This window comes from Hyperolius riggenbachi, chromosome 1 (assembly GCF_040937935.1).
Source record: "Hyperolius riggenbachi isolate aHypRig1 chromosome 1, aHypRig1.pri, whole genome shotgun sequence".
NCBI lineage: Eukaryota > Metazoa > Chordata > Amphibia > Anura > Hyperoliidae > Hyperolius > Hyperolius riggenbachi.
The window spans coordinates 357631129-357650727 of record NC_090646.1 but is presented as its reverse complement, the minus strand read 5'-3'; the positions used below and the strand labels follow the sequence as shown (position 1 = coordinate 357650727).

Genomic DNA, 19599 nt, shown 5'->3' with positions numbered 1-19599 from the left:
AATAGGATACTTCAAATTTTTTTTGGTTTATATAAAATTTGAATTTGGCTTTGCCTGTTCCATTTTCCAGACCTCCCTGTTATATGGCTGGCACAGTTACTGTCCAATAATCTCTTATCGAGATGGCAATTTTGGCACTAGGCAATCCGAGTGCCTAAAAGTATTGTTTTCATCTACCAAAGTACACATTTTGGGAGGCTAGGAGATTTTGAAACTGTTAGGATGGAAATGGTATTAGGCTAGGGTTAGGGGCAAACTTTGCATGAGATTAATGCATGGGAGGTAGGCACCACCTAAATGGTAGAAGTTAGTGTAGGCATAGTGGCATAGTATGGAGCAGCTGCTGGTCTCATCCTCTACCATCCTGATTAGAATGGGTGGCAATATTAGGGTATTTAACAGACTTTTGTTTTTTATCATTGCACAAGTTATCAAAGTTTTGGGGGTAGGGATGGAAAGGCAAGGTGGAGGTAGAACGAGGATTACAATTGTAGGCTGAAAGTTTTAAATGGTTTTTTTTGCTCTGAACACTTCCAAATATCTTGGTACACTTTGAAATGACCAGATTATGTGAATGATATGAACTTTGCTGTATTTTTGTAGATCTGTGAACAAGGCTGTGCTGCACTTGCTATGTTAGCTCTCCGTAAACCCGAGAACTGTAAGGTCATAATGGAAGGAGGTGGAGCTTTGACGGCTCTTCAGGCAATGAAGGCACATCCTAAGGATGTAAATGTTCAGGTAATAATACATCCTCTGTTCTAGTCTTACCAAAGTTTTAACTGTGGATTCAAGCAAGTGACTGCAGCTGCCCAGTCACAGTCAGTAATAGACCTACATGGGTCTTTGCAGCTCTCATATAACTTGTAGTCCAGGGATAGTAACACAATAGTTATACTTGTTGCTTGCTCTTTAATTCTTAAATACAATTTCCTGTCTGGGCAGGAAGTGATAGACATTCTCACAAGTGGGGACACAGAAACCCTGCAAAAATGTTTTCTGGAGGTGGCATTTAAAAGGAACCCAAGGTGTGAGACCTATGGAAGCTGCCATATTTATTTTCTTTTAAACAGTACCAGTTGCCTGGCTATCCTACTGATCTTTCTGGTCAGTAGGGTCTAAACCATACACCTAAACAAGCATGCAGTTCATCTGGTCAGATTTGTCATAGACATCTGATCTGCATGCTTGTTCAGTGTCAATGGTTAAAGTATTAGAGGAAGAGGATGAGCAACACAGCCAAGCAATGAGCATGATTTAAAAGGAAATAAACTTATCAGCCTCCATATCCCTCCCACCTCAGAATACTTTTAAAGAGCGCAATATTGTTGCCCTCGCAGGACCCCAGTTAAGTCATCTGCTTTTGCTTGTTGAGAGAATAAACTGGGTCAATCATCTAAAATTTATATTTTAGATTTAAGGTGCCCATTAACGGTATAATTTTTTCATCAGATGCGATCTTTCAACACTTTACGATTGGAAGGTACTTATCAATTGCTTCCATAAATGGGTCAATTAGGGCATTTTCTCTCTTCAGGTGCAATCATAACTTTTGGATCGATTCAATTTTATGTTCCAATCAACCATAGAATAGTTTTACACTACTCAGTTTTATGTACAATTTGATTCTTAAAGAGTGCATCGAAATGGGCACCTTTAGATTGATCACAAAAGATTGTCTCGGGAGACATGGAATTTTGCATGAGAACATAGCTTAAAGGACTTACGAGGCGAAATTGCTAAAAAAAAGTAAATTACCTGCCTCATCTTTTATGGCACGGAGGACGCCGTCCCCCGGGTCTCCCTGCTCATTAGACTCCCGGGCCGGCTGCCGACCCCACGGCCTGGGTCGGGCTCTCCTGCCTCTCGCAACATGGCCGCTTCCTCTGGCCGCGGCTGCGCAGTCCGCCTGGCCGCGAGTGCGGCTGCGCAGCTCTAGGGCCAACCCCCCTGATCCACACTACGTAGCGTGGATCGGGGGGGGGGGGAGGGGGGTTGGCCCTAGAGCTGCGCAGCCGCACTCGCGGGCCATGTTGCGAGAGGCAGGAGAGCCCGACCCGGGCCGTGGGGTCGGTAGCCGGCCCGTGGGTCTAATGAGCGGGGGGACCCGGCGGATCGGCACGGAGGGCGTGGACGGCGTCCTCCGTGCCATAAAAGATGAGGCAGGTAATTTACTTTTTTTTTTTAGCAATTTCGCCTCGTAAGTCCTTTAAAGTGAACTGAGCATCATTTTTAACACCCAGGGCAGCTCTATAGCAAATTAAAAATGCATTCTAAAAATGTGGTGGTTTATTAAAAAACACCTTTCATTTTACCTAATTTTTTAACATCTAAGGGTTAAAATAGCCACTTTGTCAGTCCATAAAAGACCTGTGGAGCAGGAGATGGTGGAAGGCAGATAAGAAATCACCTCATTAGACTTAATTGACCACAAACAAACCCCCATTGTACTTCAAACAGAAAACATCAGTTAGTTGAAGAATTTCACACCTAGCCTGGATAATGCTAGTTGTAAAATAGCAGGGGGTTGAGCTTCTGAACAATGGCAGCCCTTGCAGCTATTTGAAGCCAGGAGCTGCTTAGTTCCCTTTAAAGAGGAACTCCAGTGAAAATAATGTTATAAAAAAAAAAGTGCTTCATTTTTACAATAATTATGTATAAATGATTTAGTCAGTGTTTGCCCATTGTAAAGTCTTTATTTTCCCTGATTTACATTCTGGCATTTATCACATGGTGACATTTTTACTGCTGGCAGGTGATGTAGCTGCTGCATGCTTTTTTCGCAGTTGGAAACAGCTGTAAACAGCTATTTCCCACAATGCAACAAGGTTCACAGACAGTAAACTGCCAGGAGTACCATGGTCCTCAGAGTTTCTTGTGGGAGGGGTTTCACCACAATATCAGCCATACAGAGCCCCCTGATGATCCTTTTGTGAAAAGGAATAGATTTCTCATGTAAAAGGGGGTATCAGCTACTGATTGGGATGAAGTTCAATTCTTGGTCACGGTTTTTCTTTAAGTGGCTAGTCTTGGAACAAAATCCAATATGTTTGCCATCAAAATAGGGATTTTTTTTTTTTTTTTTTTTTTTAGACCCGAGAAGGTGTTGCTTAACGGATAGGTACGTTTCCTTAAACTGTTGCTTTGTTTTTTCACCAAATGCTCATTTTAACTTTGCCTAATACAATATAGGTCCCGATTAACAAAAGCATCCTTCTTCTGTCTCTCAGAAACAGGCCTGCATGGTGATCCGGAACTTGGTGTCACGAACTCGGGATTTTTCACAGTCCATCCTTGAAATGGGAGCAGAGTCTCTAATTCTTCAGGCTCGCAGGAATCATAAGGATTGTGATGATGTGGCCAAGGCAGCACTAAGAGATCTTGGCTGTAAAGTAGAACTCCGTGAGCTTTGGACTGGGCAAAAAGGCAGCTTAGTGCACTAAACCTCACTACATTCTGTACTCGTGGCAGCTTCAAAGCATTCCCCACCCCTGTATTAATGAACGGTGTTCCTACCAAGCTTCATAGCTTTTATTTATTGGTACTATATTAAGTGCTATTACTGTTTTGCAAATTATCCCGTGCACTGTCATTTCTACTTGTAACAATAGACTCTTTTGAAGTTTAAACATGTATTGCCTTATCCGAGACTTGCAGTAATATGGCAATTAATGTTCTATATATGGTTGTTTGCCTTTTCAAGTGAGAAGACTGAAGAAGAAAGAAAATAATATACAGCCATAATGTATTTATAGCTACAGCTAGAATAAAAGCCTTTGACCACTCAATTGCTGTGCCCCATACTACATGCATATGAAATATCAATTTATGTTTTCATTCGGGTTTGCAAATTTGAAATCAACCTCAGTATTGATCCAGCTTTGCTGTAGAAGCACAAGCTGTTCTTTATAATCATGCTAAGACCTTTTCAGGTGTAAAGTATACTGTTAGCAAATCTGTAACCAAATAAGTTACTGTTTTTCAGTACAGTTTAAGTGTACCATTTTTCTGCTACAGTTAGTCATTAAAGGTATCACCTGAACAACTTTTGTTATGTCTTCGGATTCTCTCCATGACTAACACCGGACCACATGCAACTAAGTGTACCTGATGAGACCTAAAAAGTAATAGTGAAGATTGTCTCATGTCTAGGGGTGACTGCTTATAGTAAGCTTTATCCCACTTGCTCTCCTCCTTCATATAGTGCTGTAAACTCTTAGGCGTCTTGCTCACTACATGCGATTCTGATTTTTTTTTTTTTTTTCTATGATCCAATTTTTTATTCCGATAAAAAAATTACTGTATGCTGCTATGTTTTTTAATCGGAATCAAAGATCTGATCATATACAAAAAAAATGCATGTAGTGTGCAAGAGGCCATAAGCTGGTAAACCTGACTATGAGAGCAGTAGTGAAGCAGTGCCATGCTTCTCTCATTCTTGGCCACACATTAACAAATCTCCACTCGCCTTCCTGCTTACAGCATGAGCATGCAGCTGCCTGGTAAAGCTGGGTGAAAAGCTTATGTCAGTGATTATTAATAGAGAAAGTTGGCTGCAACCAGCAAAACACAATAATAAAGTCCATTACCTATTCCCGTTATTTTGCCTACTTGCGTTACCGTATCAATGCTCATGTTACTCATGTACCACATGTCACACTTATAGCATAACTCGCAATATACTGCTGCAGTAGTAGTGCTGTCTCCGCATGGCAGTATTGCCACTATTTAGTGCATCCAGCCCATTGTGAGAACACGAGGCTTCACTTCATTACTTTTTATATAACTTTTGGTTTGCGCTAAAGGAGACCAGTATAGATGATCAAAGGAAAAAGCTGCAGTGTAAAGGTGCCCACTAACATTATAATCTGCCAAAGGTATGATTGATCAGATTGGGTACTGTTGATGGTGCTGATTGAGGACGAATGATCGTTCTGAATTTCTGGTCGATTCTGTTAGTCTGATTAGATTGCTTATTATTTTCCCCTTCATTGGCGGACCCAAACGATTGTTTCTAATTGATCACATTGATTAAAGCAGGCAGTCGTTCGTTCAGAGTATTGGATCGTTAATGGGCACCTTAGGTCCCGGGTCTGGCCTCTCGCCGCCCCCCCTACCTCCCCACGGCTCCTTTTACCCTATGAGCCAGCGGCCGCTTCCTCTTTTAGATTGCCCAGTATTCCCTCTCCTCTTTGCAGCATCTTCTATTACAGCAGTGTGTCCCACAGCTGCTGTAAGGAGGGAAGGAAGCAGGACAGCGGTTCACATGGTAACATCAACGTTTATCGTTGCTACAGGAAGCTGCTGTCCTGCTTCCTTCCCTCCTTACAGCAGCTGTGGGATGCGCTGCTGTAATAGAAGAAGCTGCAAAGAGGAGAGAGGCTACTGGGCAATCTAAAAGAGGAAGCGGCCGCCAGCTCATAGGGTAACAGGAGCGGCGGCCACGGGGGGAGTGAGCTATACTGGGGCAACTATGCTAGCTATACTGGGGAAAATATACTTGCCATACAGAGGTAACTATACTAGCTATACTGGGGCAACTATACCTAGATACCTTATACAGGGGGCACTTATACCTGGCTACCTACCTATCTATACACTCCAAATGGGGGGGAGAAGCTCCCGCAGCTAACTCAGATTCCACCGTTCTGCACAAACTGGATTCACAGTTTATCAGTTCACAAGTCCACTGTATCACTTCTGTGCCCACAGCCTAGACCAGGCTTTCTCAACCAGGGTTCCCTGGAACCCCAGGGTTCCTTGAGTACTCTGCAGGTGTTCCTTGGCATTTTTCCCATCGTGGGGGAAGTATAATAGAGCACCCTATAATAGGTGGTACGGTAACAAGAAGCACTAAATTGGGGGGTCAGGAGACAGTATAATGAGTGGCAGTGTAATAGGGGGTATTGAAATAAACAGCCACACAGATTAAGACCATGCCTCCTGCAAAACAAATGCAGGGGTTCCTCGAGATCAAAAAATTGTTTGCAGGGGTTCCTCGAGATCAACGAGTTATTTTCAGGGTTCCTCCAGAGTAGAAAGGTTGAGAAAGGCTGGCCTAGACAATTAGTGGACTTCTCCTCACATACAGGATAAGGTGATATCCCAGGAGGTATGTACTATATAGTGATAGAATGGAAAAAAGGCTCTAAAGGCCTGAGCACACTTTTCTGTGCTGGTGTCGGCGATGTATATCAATACGTGCAATTGACAAATGTGTATGCGCTCAGGACACCACTAAACAACAGGTATTGCCAAACTGTGGTTCACGTACCAATACAATGCTGTACACAAAGCAATTAAACACCAAACAATTATAGAGACATGCTTTGTCTATAGAGATGCAAAGGGAAGAAATTGATATCACCCAGCAAGTGGCCAAACAAAGTTCAGTCTTTCAGCTTCGGTAAATCCAACAATCCTCAATGTAGGTATTCTTCCTCTTGCGCCACATATGACCATCACAGGATATACAATACATCAGAGAAAAAAAATTATAACATAGTGTATCACTATAAAAACGGTGTGCCTCCACCAACACCGTGAAGTGATGCCTCCACACCACCTTGGATGCCAAACAAAATGCAGTGTCAGTGCTGGGTCACTCCCCCATGTGCCCACACTCACCCTGTTGGCCACCTAAATATCCGGAGTCAAGAATACAGAGTATTGGGGGTTAAGATTTCTGGCTTCTCTGTTGTCACTAGAACTCAAAGGAAAACTCCTATAGCGTAAAACCATAGACGTTTAACAGAAGGTAAATAAAACCGCACTTACAAGCATTAGATAAGATAAGCGTATACAAATCACTGTGGGTGATTAGCTCCCGGGTAGCCGCTCACACCCATCCAGCCTCGGATCAGCGCGTCTCCTTCCACTGCATTACTGCCGGTCACGTGGATTGTAGCTCCTCCCTACGCATTTCATCATAACGATGACTCATCAGGGGCTGGTAATCCACACTAGACCGGACAATAAGAAGTCTCATAAGAACACTCCCAAGTGTTGGTTTCAATTGGAATGCATGAAACACGGATGTAGGAGGTCTATCTACTAATTCCCCAATTAGAAGCTGTAGTGACATTCGAGGTGCATCTAAAATAGCACTATAACATATATTAAACATGCCTAAAATAAATAAAATTAACCATGTACGATCCTATAATATGTAACTTAACTGCTCAAGCATAAGTAAATTAAAATTAACAGTCATTGCGCTGCCACCTCCATTTGAATCAGGGACCGGTACACACTACTTCGCGCTGCGTAATACCACATTAAAACGATGTGCAATAGCCGCATCACATCCCACGTTATCTGTTTCAAGAATTTAAAGGTGCCGCACTGTAACAAAGGTTCAACTATACATAACCGCAAAGGGCCAGAAAGTTACATATACATCCCTGTCAGTTCAAAATCCTCATCTGCAATATCTTATGAGCAGCAACCCTCTGATAAGGTACTATAAAAATGACAATTCAACATATATACATATTATAAACATTATTACCACTAATTATCCTCTATTTATAAAACAATTTATATCTAATTCAACATTCAATCCACTAGGACAAGAAGTTTCCAGGTCAAAAATCAATTTTGTCTCCCTTTTACATGATCTTCTCAAAAAATTAGCATATTGTGATAAAGTTCATTATTTTCTGTAATATACTGATAAACATTAGACTTTCATATATTTTAGATTCAAATACACACAACTGAAGTAGTTCAAGCCTTTTATTGTTTTAATACTGATGATTTTGGCATACAGCTCATGAAAACCCAAATTTCCTATCTCAAAAAATTAGCATATTTCATCCGACTAATAAAAGAAAAGTGTTTTTAAAACAAAAAAAGTCAACCTTCAAATAATTATGTTCAGTTATGCACTCAATACTTGGTCGGGAATACTTTTGCAGAAATGACTGCTTCAATGCGGCATGGCATGGAGGCAATCAGCCTGTGGCACTGCTCAGGTGTTATGGAGGCCCAGGATGCTTCAATAGCGGCCTTAAGCTCATCCATAGTGTTAGGTCTTGCGTCTCTCAACTCTCTCTTCACAATATCCCACAGATTCTCTATGGGGTTCAGGTCAAGAGAGTTGGCAGGCCAATTGAGCACAGTAATACCATGGTCAGTAAACCATTTACCAGTGGTTTTGGCACTGTGACCAGGTGACAGGTCATGCTGAAAAATGAAATCTTCATCTCCATAAAGCTTTTCAGCAGATGGAAGCATGAACCCACTTTTGAACCAGAAACAGCGGCAAAAGCGCCTGACCTGGGCTACAGAGAAGCAGCACTGGACTGTTGCTCAGTGGTTCAAAGTACTTTTTTCGGATGAAAGCAACTTTTACATGTCATTCGGGAATCAAGGTGCCAGAGTCTGGAGGAAGACTGGGAAGAGGGAAATGCCAAAATGCCTGAAGTCCAGTGTCAAGTACCCACAGTCAGTGATGGTCTGGGGTGCCATGTCAGCTGCTGGTGTTGGTCCACTGTGTTTTATCAAGGGCAGGGTCAATGCAGCTAGCTATCAGATGATTTTGGAGCACTTCATGCTTCCATCTGCTGAAAAGCTTTATGCTCACAGTGCCAAAACCACTGGTAAATGGTTTACTGACCATGGTATTACTGTGCTCAATTGGCCTGCCAACTCTCCTGACCTGAACCCCATAGAGAATCTGTGGGATATTGTGAAGAGAAAGTTGAGAGAGGCAAGACCCAACACCCTGGATGAGCTTAAGGCCGCTATCGAAGCATCCTGGGCCTCCATAACACCTGAGCAGTGCCACAGGCTGATTTCCTCCATGCCATGCCACATTGAAGCAGTCATTTCTGCAAAAGGATTCCTGACCAAGTATTGAGTGCATAACTGAACATAATTATTTGAAGGTTGACTTTTTTTGTTTTGCAAACACTTTTATTGGTCGGATGAAATATGCTAATTTTTTGAGATAGGAAATTTGGGTTTTTATGAGCTGTATGCCAAAATCATGAATATTAAAACAATAAAAGGCTTGAACTACTTCAGTTGTGTGTATTTGAATCTAAAATATATGAAAGTCTAATGTTTATCAGTATATTACAGAAAATAATGAACTTTATCACAATATGCTAATTTTTTGAGAAGTTCCTGTAGATATATAGGAAATCTTAAGTCTCACCCAAGAACTAACTGCTGGCTTACTGAATAGGAAGAGCTGAAATTTGAACCCTGGTCTCCTATGTCAGAGGCAGAGCCCTTAACAATTACAGTGGTGGGAAAAACTATTTGCCCCCTTCCTGATTTCTTATTCTTTTGCATGTTTGTCACACTTAAATTGCTCATCAAAAACCGTTAACTATTAGTCAAAGATAACATAATTGAACACAAAATGCAGTTTTAAATGATGGTTTTTATTATTTAGTGAGAAAAAAAAATCAAAACCTACATGGCCCTGTGTGAAAAAGAAATTGCCCCCTGAACCTAATAACTGGTTGGGCCACCCTTAGCAGCAATAACTGCAATCAAGCGTTTGCGATAACTTGCAACGAGTCTTTTACAGTGCTCTGGAGAAATTTTGTCCCACTCATCTTTGCAGAATTGTTGTAATTCAGCTTTATTTGAGGGTTTTCTAGCATGAACCACCTTTTTAAGGTCATGCCACAACATCTCAATAGGATTCAGGTCAGGACTTTGACTAGGCCACTCCAAAGTCTTCATTTTGTTTTTCTTCAGCCATTCAGAGGTGGATTTGCTGGTGTGTTTTGTGTCATTGTCCTGCTGCAGCACCCAAGATAGCTTCAGCTTGAGTTGACGAACAGATGGCCGGACATTCTCCTTCAGGATTTTTTGGTAGACAGTAGAATTCATGGTTCCATCTATCACAGCAAGCCTTCCAGGTCCTGAAGCAGAAAAACAACCCCAGACCATCACACTACCACCACCATATTTTACTGTTGGTATGATGTTCTTTTGCTGAAATGCTGTGTTACTTCTATGCCAGATGTAACGGGACACGCACCTTCCAAAAAGTTCAACTTTTGTCTCGTCGGTCCACAAGGTATTTTCCCAAAAGTCTTGGCAATCAATGAGATGTTTTTTAGCAAAATTGAGACAAGCCTTAATGTTCTTTTTGCTTAAAAGTGGTTTGCGCCTTGGATATCTGCCATGCAGGCCGTTTTTGCCCAGTCTCTTTCTTATGGTGGAGCCGTGAACACTGACCTTAATTGAGGCAAGTGAGGCCTGTAGTTCTTTAGATGTTGTCCTGGGGTCTTTTGTGGCCTCTCCGATGAGTTTTCTCTGCGCTCTTGGGGTAATTGGTCGGCCGGCCACTCCTGGGAAGGTTCATCACTGTTCCATGTTTTTGCCATTTGTGGATAATGGCTCTCACTGTGGTTCGCTGGAGTCCCAAAGCGTTAGAAATGGCTTTATAACCTTTACCAGACTGATAGATCTCAGTTACAGTACTTTTGTTCTCATTTGTTCCTGAATTTATTTGGCTCTTGGCATGATGTCTAGCTTTTGAGGTGCTTTTGGTCTACTTCTCTGTGTCAGATAGCTCCTATTTAAGTGATTTCTTGATTGAGGCAGTAATCAGGCCTGGGGGTGACTACAGAAATTGAACTCAGGTGTGATAAACCACAGTTAAGTTGTTTTTTAACAAGGGGGGCAATCACTTTTTCACACAGGGCCATGTAGATTTTGAGTTTTTTTTCTCACTAAATAATAAAAACCATCATTTAAGACTGCATTTTGTGTTCAATTATGTTATCTTTGACTAATAGTTAACGGTTTTTGATGAGCAGAAACATTTAAGTGTGACAAACATGCAAAAGAATAAGAAATCAGGAAGGGGGCAAATAGTTTTTCACACCACTGTATACTATCCAGCCACTGGATTAGTGTAATTTGCCATAGCTTTCCTTCCAAAGCAACAAACCTCTCTTATGGCTCATACACACGAGCCACCGCTGTGGCAAGAGCTATAAATTTTTTTTAAAAAAAAAAGCAGCGACAGCTCATCGCCAGGTCCCTCTGAGCAACAGCCATACACACGGCACACAGAGGGACACAGATTCGGCGGAAGCTGTCACCGAAGGTTCCTGCCCCCCGCCGTAAGCTCCATACATTGTGTATGGAGTTGCTGGCGCTAGTCCGCATTCACATGCCGGACTCGCGACAGTTGCGTCGAAGTTGCGGCGCCAGCTGTTGCTGGCGATTGGCCAAGTCAATCGCCTGCCGACAGCTCTGACAAGCGACGGTTTGTGGCGCGCACCTCATACACACGGGCGACCTGTCGCCGCAACACGCGCGTGCCATGTGGTTGCGGCGACAGTTGTAGCCCGTGTGTATGAGGCTTTAATCTCAAGGCTGCAGTCACCATCTTCACAGATCTTTGATCCCAGGAAGATGAAATCTGTTACAGCTTCCACTTTTTATTCACCTATTTTCAGATGGTTGATTATAGCAGATTACATGACTTTAGTATTCTTGATATTAAACAGTAGATCAGCTTTGACACTTTGTTTGACATTTATGACTAGGATCTTTAACTTTTCCTCAGTTTTCAGCCTTCAGAGTGGTATCATCAGCAAATCTCAGATTGTTAATATTCCTGCCCGATATTTTAATTTCGACATATGACTAATCACAACCAGCTTTCCGCATTGCATATTCGGCATAGGGAGACAATATGCAACCTTGTCCCACTTCATTACCAATTGTGAACCAGTTTGTTAGTGCACAAATAGGACGTTTATAAATGTCCATTTTGCAGAAAATGGATAAATATTTTCGGCCTTATCCCTGCTTTATATATAAACCCTAATTTTGTAGGCTGACTTGCACTACCACAGACAAAAAGTGCCTTTTGAATGTATTTATCTACTCAGGGTTTGTCTTGTTTTTTTTCACTTCAACCTGGAATGAAAAAAACTTATTAGGGGGCTAGCAAGATTTGATTGACACAATATTGCCTACCATGTTCAAGGTGCAAAATAATTTTCTTCATTACACAAACAGTGATTAACTCATTTCAGGCCACGAGGCTCTAGCCCTTTAATTAAGGACCAGAGCCTTTTTTCATGCAGTTCAGTGATCACTGTGAGTGGCTCACAGTAATCACCTGGTAAGGAACCAATGAAACTGGCTCCTTACCCCTAGGAGGATGATTGGCTGTCACATCACAGACGAGGCTACGGCAGTGAGCAGGGATCGGCTTGGGACCGCAGAACGCCGTAACATAGAATCTATGCCGCACCAGAGATTCTCACTTCAGCGGTCCTGAGCCGGTTAAGGCAAAGAAATAAAATGTCTTTATAAACTTTCCACTCCAAAGTGAATGCTTTGTAAAGCTACATTCTGCTGCAATTACAGCTGTAAGTCTCTTGGGGTAGATCTATATTGGTTTAAAGTGAACCTGAGGCAAACCTAAAGCAAAAAATTAGATACTTACCTAAGAAGAGGGAAGCCTCTGGATTCTTCAGAGGCTGCACACGTCCTCCAGACCACCGTGGCTGCTCAGGACTTCCTGAAGATCATGACCATGCTCCTCTGCATGCACGAGCATGGCCATACTGCAGCCGTGGTAGTACGACCGTGCCTGCCTAGTAAAGCAGAGCCGCTCATGGACAGGCGCACTACAACTGCGCTCGTGCATGAACAGGAGCGTGGCCACTTAACATATCCGACGAGCTCTTGTCTGATATGTTCTAAGGTCTGTGCATGGCAAGCATGGGGGCCAGGAGGACATGGGAAGCCTCTGCAAGATCCAGAGGCTTCCCTCTTGTTAGGCAAGTATCTGAGGGTTTTGGCCTTTGTTACACTTTAACACATCTAGAGATGGCCCGAACGGTTCGCCGACGAATGGTTCCTGGTGAACTTCCGTGGTTCGCAGAGAACCGCAAACTTTTCCGGAAGTTCGATTCGCCCCCATAGTGCATCATTAGGGCCAACTTTGACCCTCTACATCACAGTCAGCAGGCACATTGTAGCCAATCAGGCTACACTCCCTCCTGGAGCCCCATCCACCCTTATAAAAGGCAGGTACCGGTAGCGTCAGGCTTTTCACTCACGTGTGCCTGCAGTAATTAGAGAAGGGAGAGCTGCTGCAGACTCTCATAGGGAAAGCTTAGTTAGGCTCTTGTAGGCTTGTTAGCTTGCTCCTTGCTGATTCTTATTGCTTAAAAAAAGCACCCCTCAACAGCTCTTTTGAGAGCTAATCTTGTTCTTGTGATTTTTTTTTTTGTGTGTGTGTGGCCCACTTGCATTATATACAGCCCTGTCAGTCAGTCGCAGCTGGCCTTTGGCCCCTTGGTGGTATAATTACTACTGTGACAGGTGCACATGTAATACCCATCACTGCATTTACCTACTACCTGTTGTTCACTTCAGTGCACCCACCTACATACGTGAGCGCACGAAGTGTCACTGTGTCTGTCCGGTACCTGTCTGTGTGTGACAGGTGCACATTATAATACCCATCACTGCATATACCTACCTGTTGTTCACAGTGCACCCACCTACCTACGTAAGGGCACGCAGTGTCACTGTGCCTGTCCGGTACCAATGTGTGTGACACGTGCACATTGTATTGTAATACCAGTCACTGCATACCTTTCACTGCATCTGTGACTGCACATTGTATTATACCTGGCAGTCAGTGCATAGCTTTCACTTGAATGGATGGCAGACTTGCCCTCCATAACAGATTCTTGTTAAAGGATTTAAAATTGATTTGTCTCATATACAGCAGGGCCTCGAAAGTCCTCCTGTATTGTTATTTTTTGTCACTACCTCGGCACTTGCATGCCATGCCTGCTGCCTTCCTTGGATGTGTGGTGGTAGCCTTTTCTCAGGTTCCAACTCTGGACCGGAATCGAACCCTGACTCCCCGGCCGTACGCTTTCTTTAACAATGGTAGAGAAAGAACCATCGACAGTATGAGCAGCGATGGACTACTGGGTGCGCAGGCTTGACCTGTGGCCAGAGCTATCACAATTTGCCATCCAACTTCTGTCTTTCCCTGCCTCAAGCATCCTGTCAGAAAGGACCTTCAGTGCAGCTGGAGGCATTGTCACTGAGAAGAGAAGTCGCTTAAGTCACAAAAGTGTTCAGTACCTCACCTTTATCAAAATGAATGAGGCATGGATCCCGGAGGGCTACTGCCCACCCGAAGACTAAGTTAGTCCCCACCCACACACAGCATCTCTGCCTGCATGCCGTGTGACTGCCTGCCCAAAGACTAAGTCGCTCCCCACACAGCATCTCTGCCTGCAGGCCGCTTGACTGCCTTCTCCGCCATCACCAACACGGTCCAGGACTCCAGGCGGATTCCTGAATTTTTAAGGCCGCTGCTAGCAGCGGCCGCTATAATAAATTTTCTGGCTGCACTGCAGTTGCAACAACAAAACAAAAGGCATGCACATGTGTCAATTCACCTTCGTGATCGTTACCTTGCCGCGGTGAAGGGGCTTGCGTATCACAATGAAGCAATGACCACCGGCTATATGAGTGTCTCGGGGGAGGGCACACCCAAGATAATAAGGTTGTTGCTTCATTGTGGACAGACCAAATTTGATCAGCTGGACAGTCACTGTTGTTCTATCATTGAGCTACCACGGCACGGCGACCATATGGGCTTGAAAACCGCCACGGCCTGTACTCTCGCCATGGTGCGCACCAGTCCAGCATGGCCGTCACTACACAAACAGCTGTTTGCGGTGCGTTGTACAGTGAGTTTGGTGTGTCAGTGTGAAGCAGTACTCTAATTACACTCCCTGATTGATGTATACACATGCAAGATGTTTTAAAGCACTTTAGTATTCAATGTGATTTCTGCCTTTAAAACGCTGCTTTGCGTCAAATCCAGATTTTCCCCGGGACTTTTGGCATCTATCCCACTCATCCATGCAAAAACTCAGATGTTAGACCCCTTGAAACATCTTTTCCATCAATTTTCTGGCCAGCATAAGTGTTTCTAGTTTTCGAAGTTCGCCTCCCCATTGAAGTCTATTGCGGTTCGCGAAAGTTTGCGCGAACCGAAAATCGGAGGTTCGGGCCATCTTTAAACACACTTAGAATGTATGCCTTTAACATCTCATAAGCTGGAATTTGTGCCAATTTCTCAAGGCAAAGCTACTCTGCCTCCTTCTAGTTAGATGGGTTACATTGGAGTACAACAATCTTCAAATCATGCCACAGATTCTCAGTTGGATTGAGGTCTGGGGTTTGACCAGGCCATTCCAATAATTTTTTTTTCCATTTATCGTGTTTTGGCATTTACAAAGCAAAAGTAACATTGCCACTTTGTGCTTTACCTTCATATTTTTATGTTTTATCAAAGTCCTGTACTTAAAAGGCAAAGGTTACCCTATCTGAAAAGTAGTAAAGTAGTTATAAGTGTTATTACTGCCTGAATAGTTCTGCATAGATATTACTATCCTGAAGGTAAGCGAATATGAGAAAGCATTACCTGAAAATCTATCTACTGGCTATTACTATGTTATTGCCAACTTATCACTGTTTAAATCAATTCTAATGCTTTAATATGGCTATTTTTAATTGCTTTATTGCTGCACTTTGCTGCTGAACTTTCTTGAGTTATGGTTTAGCGATCACACTGAGAATTACAAAGATAAGTTACCTCCAAGTATATTGACGCTTGAAAAATATAACTGGACAATAGCAAATGACATTAAGTATTTTTGTTTAATGAAATACACTATGGAACACACAAATTAGGGTTTCCAGCCATGTATATGTTTATAGATACTTGACATACTGATATCAAGTAGTAAGAGATGCATACTGTAATAATGTTGAGAAACACTCTGCTTGTATAAGCAATAATCACCATGCCAATATACAAGTAGCCAAAAAGCTAGCCTCAAAGTAGAGCAGTAAAAGTGGCCATACATCAGGTGACTTGGCGGCCGATCGTTCATCCAATTCAATCATTATAATCAAATAAAAATTGGTGCTAAAAGCATGCCCGATGGACTATGTGACCAGTTTCGAGCCAAATTTGTCACATGAATTGGTCAGACATGCTGCAAGATGTAGAGCCAACTTACTCTATTGGGTGTGCGGCAGTAATGGCAAGCAATATCACAATGAGCGACGAAACCCCTGACGCTGTCCCACCTAATGTGCAATGTGCCCCCCCAGCACTCAGTGCACTATACATTAACTGTCCGGTGCTGGCTCCAGGTGCCATCCTCAGAGTACATCAGAGGCCATAGATCTAGATTCCAGGTGTTGCACTCCCATTGACAACTAAAGAGTTTTTACAGTGGTTCGTATCGACAACTCTTTTGCCATGTGTGACCGCTGTTGGGACAGTCCACCTTCTCACGGTTGGGTACTCTGATTTCCCTTGGTCCTTTTTTTATGCTACAGCGAGGCTCAAGGGAAAGCAGAAAATGCCCTTTGAGTTGATAGACAATCTTAAAACTGCCCACGTGGCAGTAAGTAGAAAGTACACTTTAACCACTGATTGTGCAAGGTGCACTGATGTAACTGAGTTTAAAATAAATAAATTATTGATTACCAGCCCAAGGGATGGATGTTAGGTCTCTGAGATAGCACTTTTCACTTTTGCGGTATGTGATTTTTTTCTATAAAAACGTGGTTACGGAGTCATACTCCAAACGTACACTTTAACCAACATTTCTGAACGGTTGCATGGCTGCACTGACATGGCTCACCGTGCTGCTCAAAATTCCGGCGGCGTTAAATACTATTACCCCTCTGAGTTGTAGCTACTCAGAGGGGGAATTAATTTAGGGTCCAGTGATCACCGGAACCCTGAATTACCCTCACACGTCCTACACTATAGCATTAGGGTACGTTTCCACTTGTGCGGCGCGATTTGCTTGCGGAAACCGCGTCAACGAATCCGCATGCGGTTGCGGATTCGTTGACGTTTCCATGCGAATTTTCACGCGGAATCGCCCGCGGTTTTAACGACGCGATTTTAACCATGTCAATGCCGGCGAGCATTGACATGGGTTTTTAGACGAAATCGCACGCGGAAACGCCGGGAAAACCGCAAGACTAAAGAGCTTGCGGTTTTCCTATTTAGTTACATTACCGACGATTCGCGTGCGGGTGTGCGGCGTGCGAATTCTGACGGCTCTGCTGTGCAGTTTTTTTCTGCATAGCGAGCCACACAGAATTCCTGACAAGTGGAAAAGGTGCCATCCACTTGTATTGGTTGAGCGAATCTGCATGCAGGAAACGCATGCAGATTCGCTCGAGTGGAAACGTACCCTTACTGCTATAGCAGCGCCCAGCTTCCACCTGCTTTGTCTTGTCCTGGGCTGGCAGTTATGCTGTGCTACGTTAGCAGTGATGTTATGATGCTGGGCTGCCTGGCCTGGGTGGCAGTGATGCTGTGCTGGCCTAGCTGGCGATGATGCTGAAGCCTGGTTGGAGGTGATGCTGTGCTGGCCAGCCTTTTCCATGAGCAGCTGAAGGCAGTGAATTGACTGCTCCCATCCAAGCACTAAACGCCAGGCACTGGACAGGGGCCCCCCATGTAGTTGTATGTAAGTGCAGCCAAATGGTGTTTGTAGCCCGCTGGCTGACCTGCACAACAAACGCGCAGTTCAAATATCCGTGGAAAAACTGCCTAAAGGATAAAAAAAACAGTGGTCTCTATTCTCTAGTGCCCGTTAATTCTAATTGTTGAGTGCGTTTACATTTTGTGTCAAATTTCTGTAGTGGAATCTAATAAGTAAATGCAAGTGGAATGATGAAATCCTAGTAGTTCTACCATTTGCAAAGAGTAAACATGGCTATCTTGCTATGCTGGACTGAGTTTAAATCTCATTTCCAGCCATTTGCACTCCCATCAGAATCTCCTTTAGCTCTTTTCACACCCACTGCATCCCTGGAACCCCTGCTTTGCTACCACAGTTAGGCCTAGTTCACATTATAAATCGCCATTGCAATCGCTGAGTACTTTTGTGAGCGTTTTTCTGAGTTATTAAAGCGAATCTTTGGGAACTGAATCTCTGTAATGTTATTTTTTTTTAACCACTTGAGGACCCACCCTTTACCCCCCCTTAAGGATCAGCGCTGTTTTAGCTGATCTGTGCTGGGTGGGCTCTACAGCCCCCAGCACAGATCAGGGTGCAGGCAGAGCGACCAGATCGCCCCCCTTTTTTCCCCACTAGGGGGATGATGTGCTGGGGGGGTCTGGTCACTCCTGCGTGATGGGTGTTGCGGGGGGGGGGGGGGCACCTCAAAGCCCCCCTCCGCAGCGAGATTCCCCCCCTCCCTCTCCCCCCTGGTGATCTGGGCTGCACAGGACGCTATCCGTCCTGTGCAGCCAGTGACAGGCTGAGGCTGTCCCCTGTCACATGGCGGCGATCCCCGGCCGCTGATTGGCCGGGGATCGCCGATCTGCCTTATGGCGCTTCTGCGCAGCAGCGCCGTACAATGTAAACAAAACGGATTATTTCCGCTTGTGTTTACATTTAGCCTGCGAGCCGCAATCGGCGGCCCGCAGGCTATTCACGGAGCCCCCCGCCGTGAATTGACAGGAAGCAGCCGCTCGCGCGAGCGGCTGCTTCCTGATTAATTAGCCTGCAGCCGACGAAGCAGGACTGCGTCGCTGGTCCTGCAGCTGCCACTTTGCCGACGCGCGGTATGAGTGCGCGGTCGGCAAGTGGTTAAAGTGCTCACAAAATCGCTTTTCCAAGCGCTTAGTTTCCTATACCTTGCATTGAAGGGCAAACACTCAGGAAATGGTGCAGGAGCCGCATTTGGAAAGAAAGCTCATCGCTCATGTGAGAACACGCACATGTAAAATCATTGCCTCAAGCGCTTTTAAAGCACGTTTTAAAATCATCAGCGCTTTTAAAAAGCTCAAAGCGCTCATAGTGTGAATAAGCCTTGGTCTCTGCAGTGCTATTTAATTGTCAAAGCAGAGGGTGAGGACCAAGTGCCATGTCACCTTCTAGCGGGAGGCCAGGCTGCTGCAATGACATTATAGCCTGCTGTCAGAAGATAAGAGCCCTTGTGTCAGAGCCCCCACTCTGGTGACATCAATGAAACTTTGGGTGTTCCGTTGAGTAAAATGATGGAGAATGATGAGGGCAAATGCCTAGCTAAAAATACTTAAAATAAAGTGTGTAGGTGCACTTATTACACTGTAATATTTTTGCACAAGAAAGTAACTTTCTTTCCATTGCAAAATGTTAAAATATGTATACTGTACTGCCTGCATACTGTTCAGTTATAAACCTGCACGAAAATCTTGAATGAACTGAAATGTACACCCTTTTTCTTGCGCAGCAGTACGTATATGCACAGTTCTAGTTTCCTTGCGCAGACCCGATTTCGCATAACACAAAACTTATCAAATGCAGTATATAGGTGAACTGGCATTTTGTTTGTAAACATCCACCTCATTCCACAGAAAAAGTTGTTGAAAGAGCGACCAGCCTCAAGCCGCATGGGACATCTGACCCCGCCTCCTCAAAGCCATTGGATGTGTCTTTTTTTTACATCAATCGCTTGGCTGGACTCTGAATCCTCCCATCCCCTCGTTTCCTGTATTTTGATTGGTTTCCTCCCTTGCTTGTCATTTTGTCGCCCCATTGAGTGATT

The 19599-nt window shown here is 43.9% G+C and overlaps 1 protein-coding gene across 2 annotated transcripts in view; it reads left to right on the top strand.

The window, feature by feature from the left end:
* Positions 1-4045, top strand: part of ARMC6 (armadillo repeat containing 6) — a 32745-nt gene extending 28700 nt beyond the window's left edge. For both annotated transcript variants that reach the window (XM_068271278.1, XM_068271277.1), the window contains exons 7-8: positions 604-741; positions 3231-4045. In XM_068271278.1, coding sequence (XP_068127379.1) covers positions 604-741; positions 3231-3443 — 351 coding nt within the window. In that variant the 3' untranslated portion in view covers positions 3444-4045. The remainder of the gene's footprint in view (positions 1-603; positions 742-3230) is intronic.
* Positions 4046-19599: the final 15554 nt, after the last annotated feature.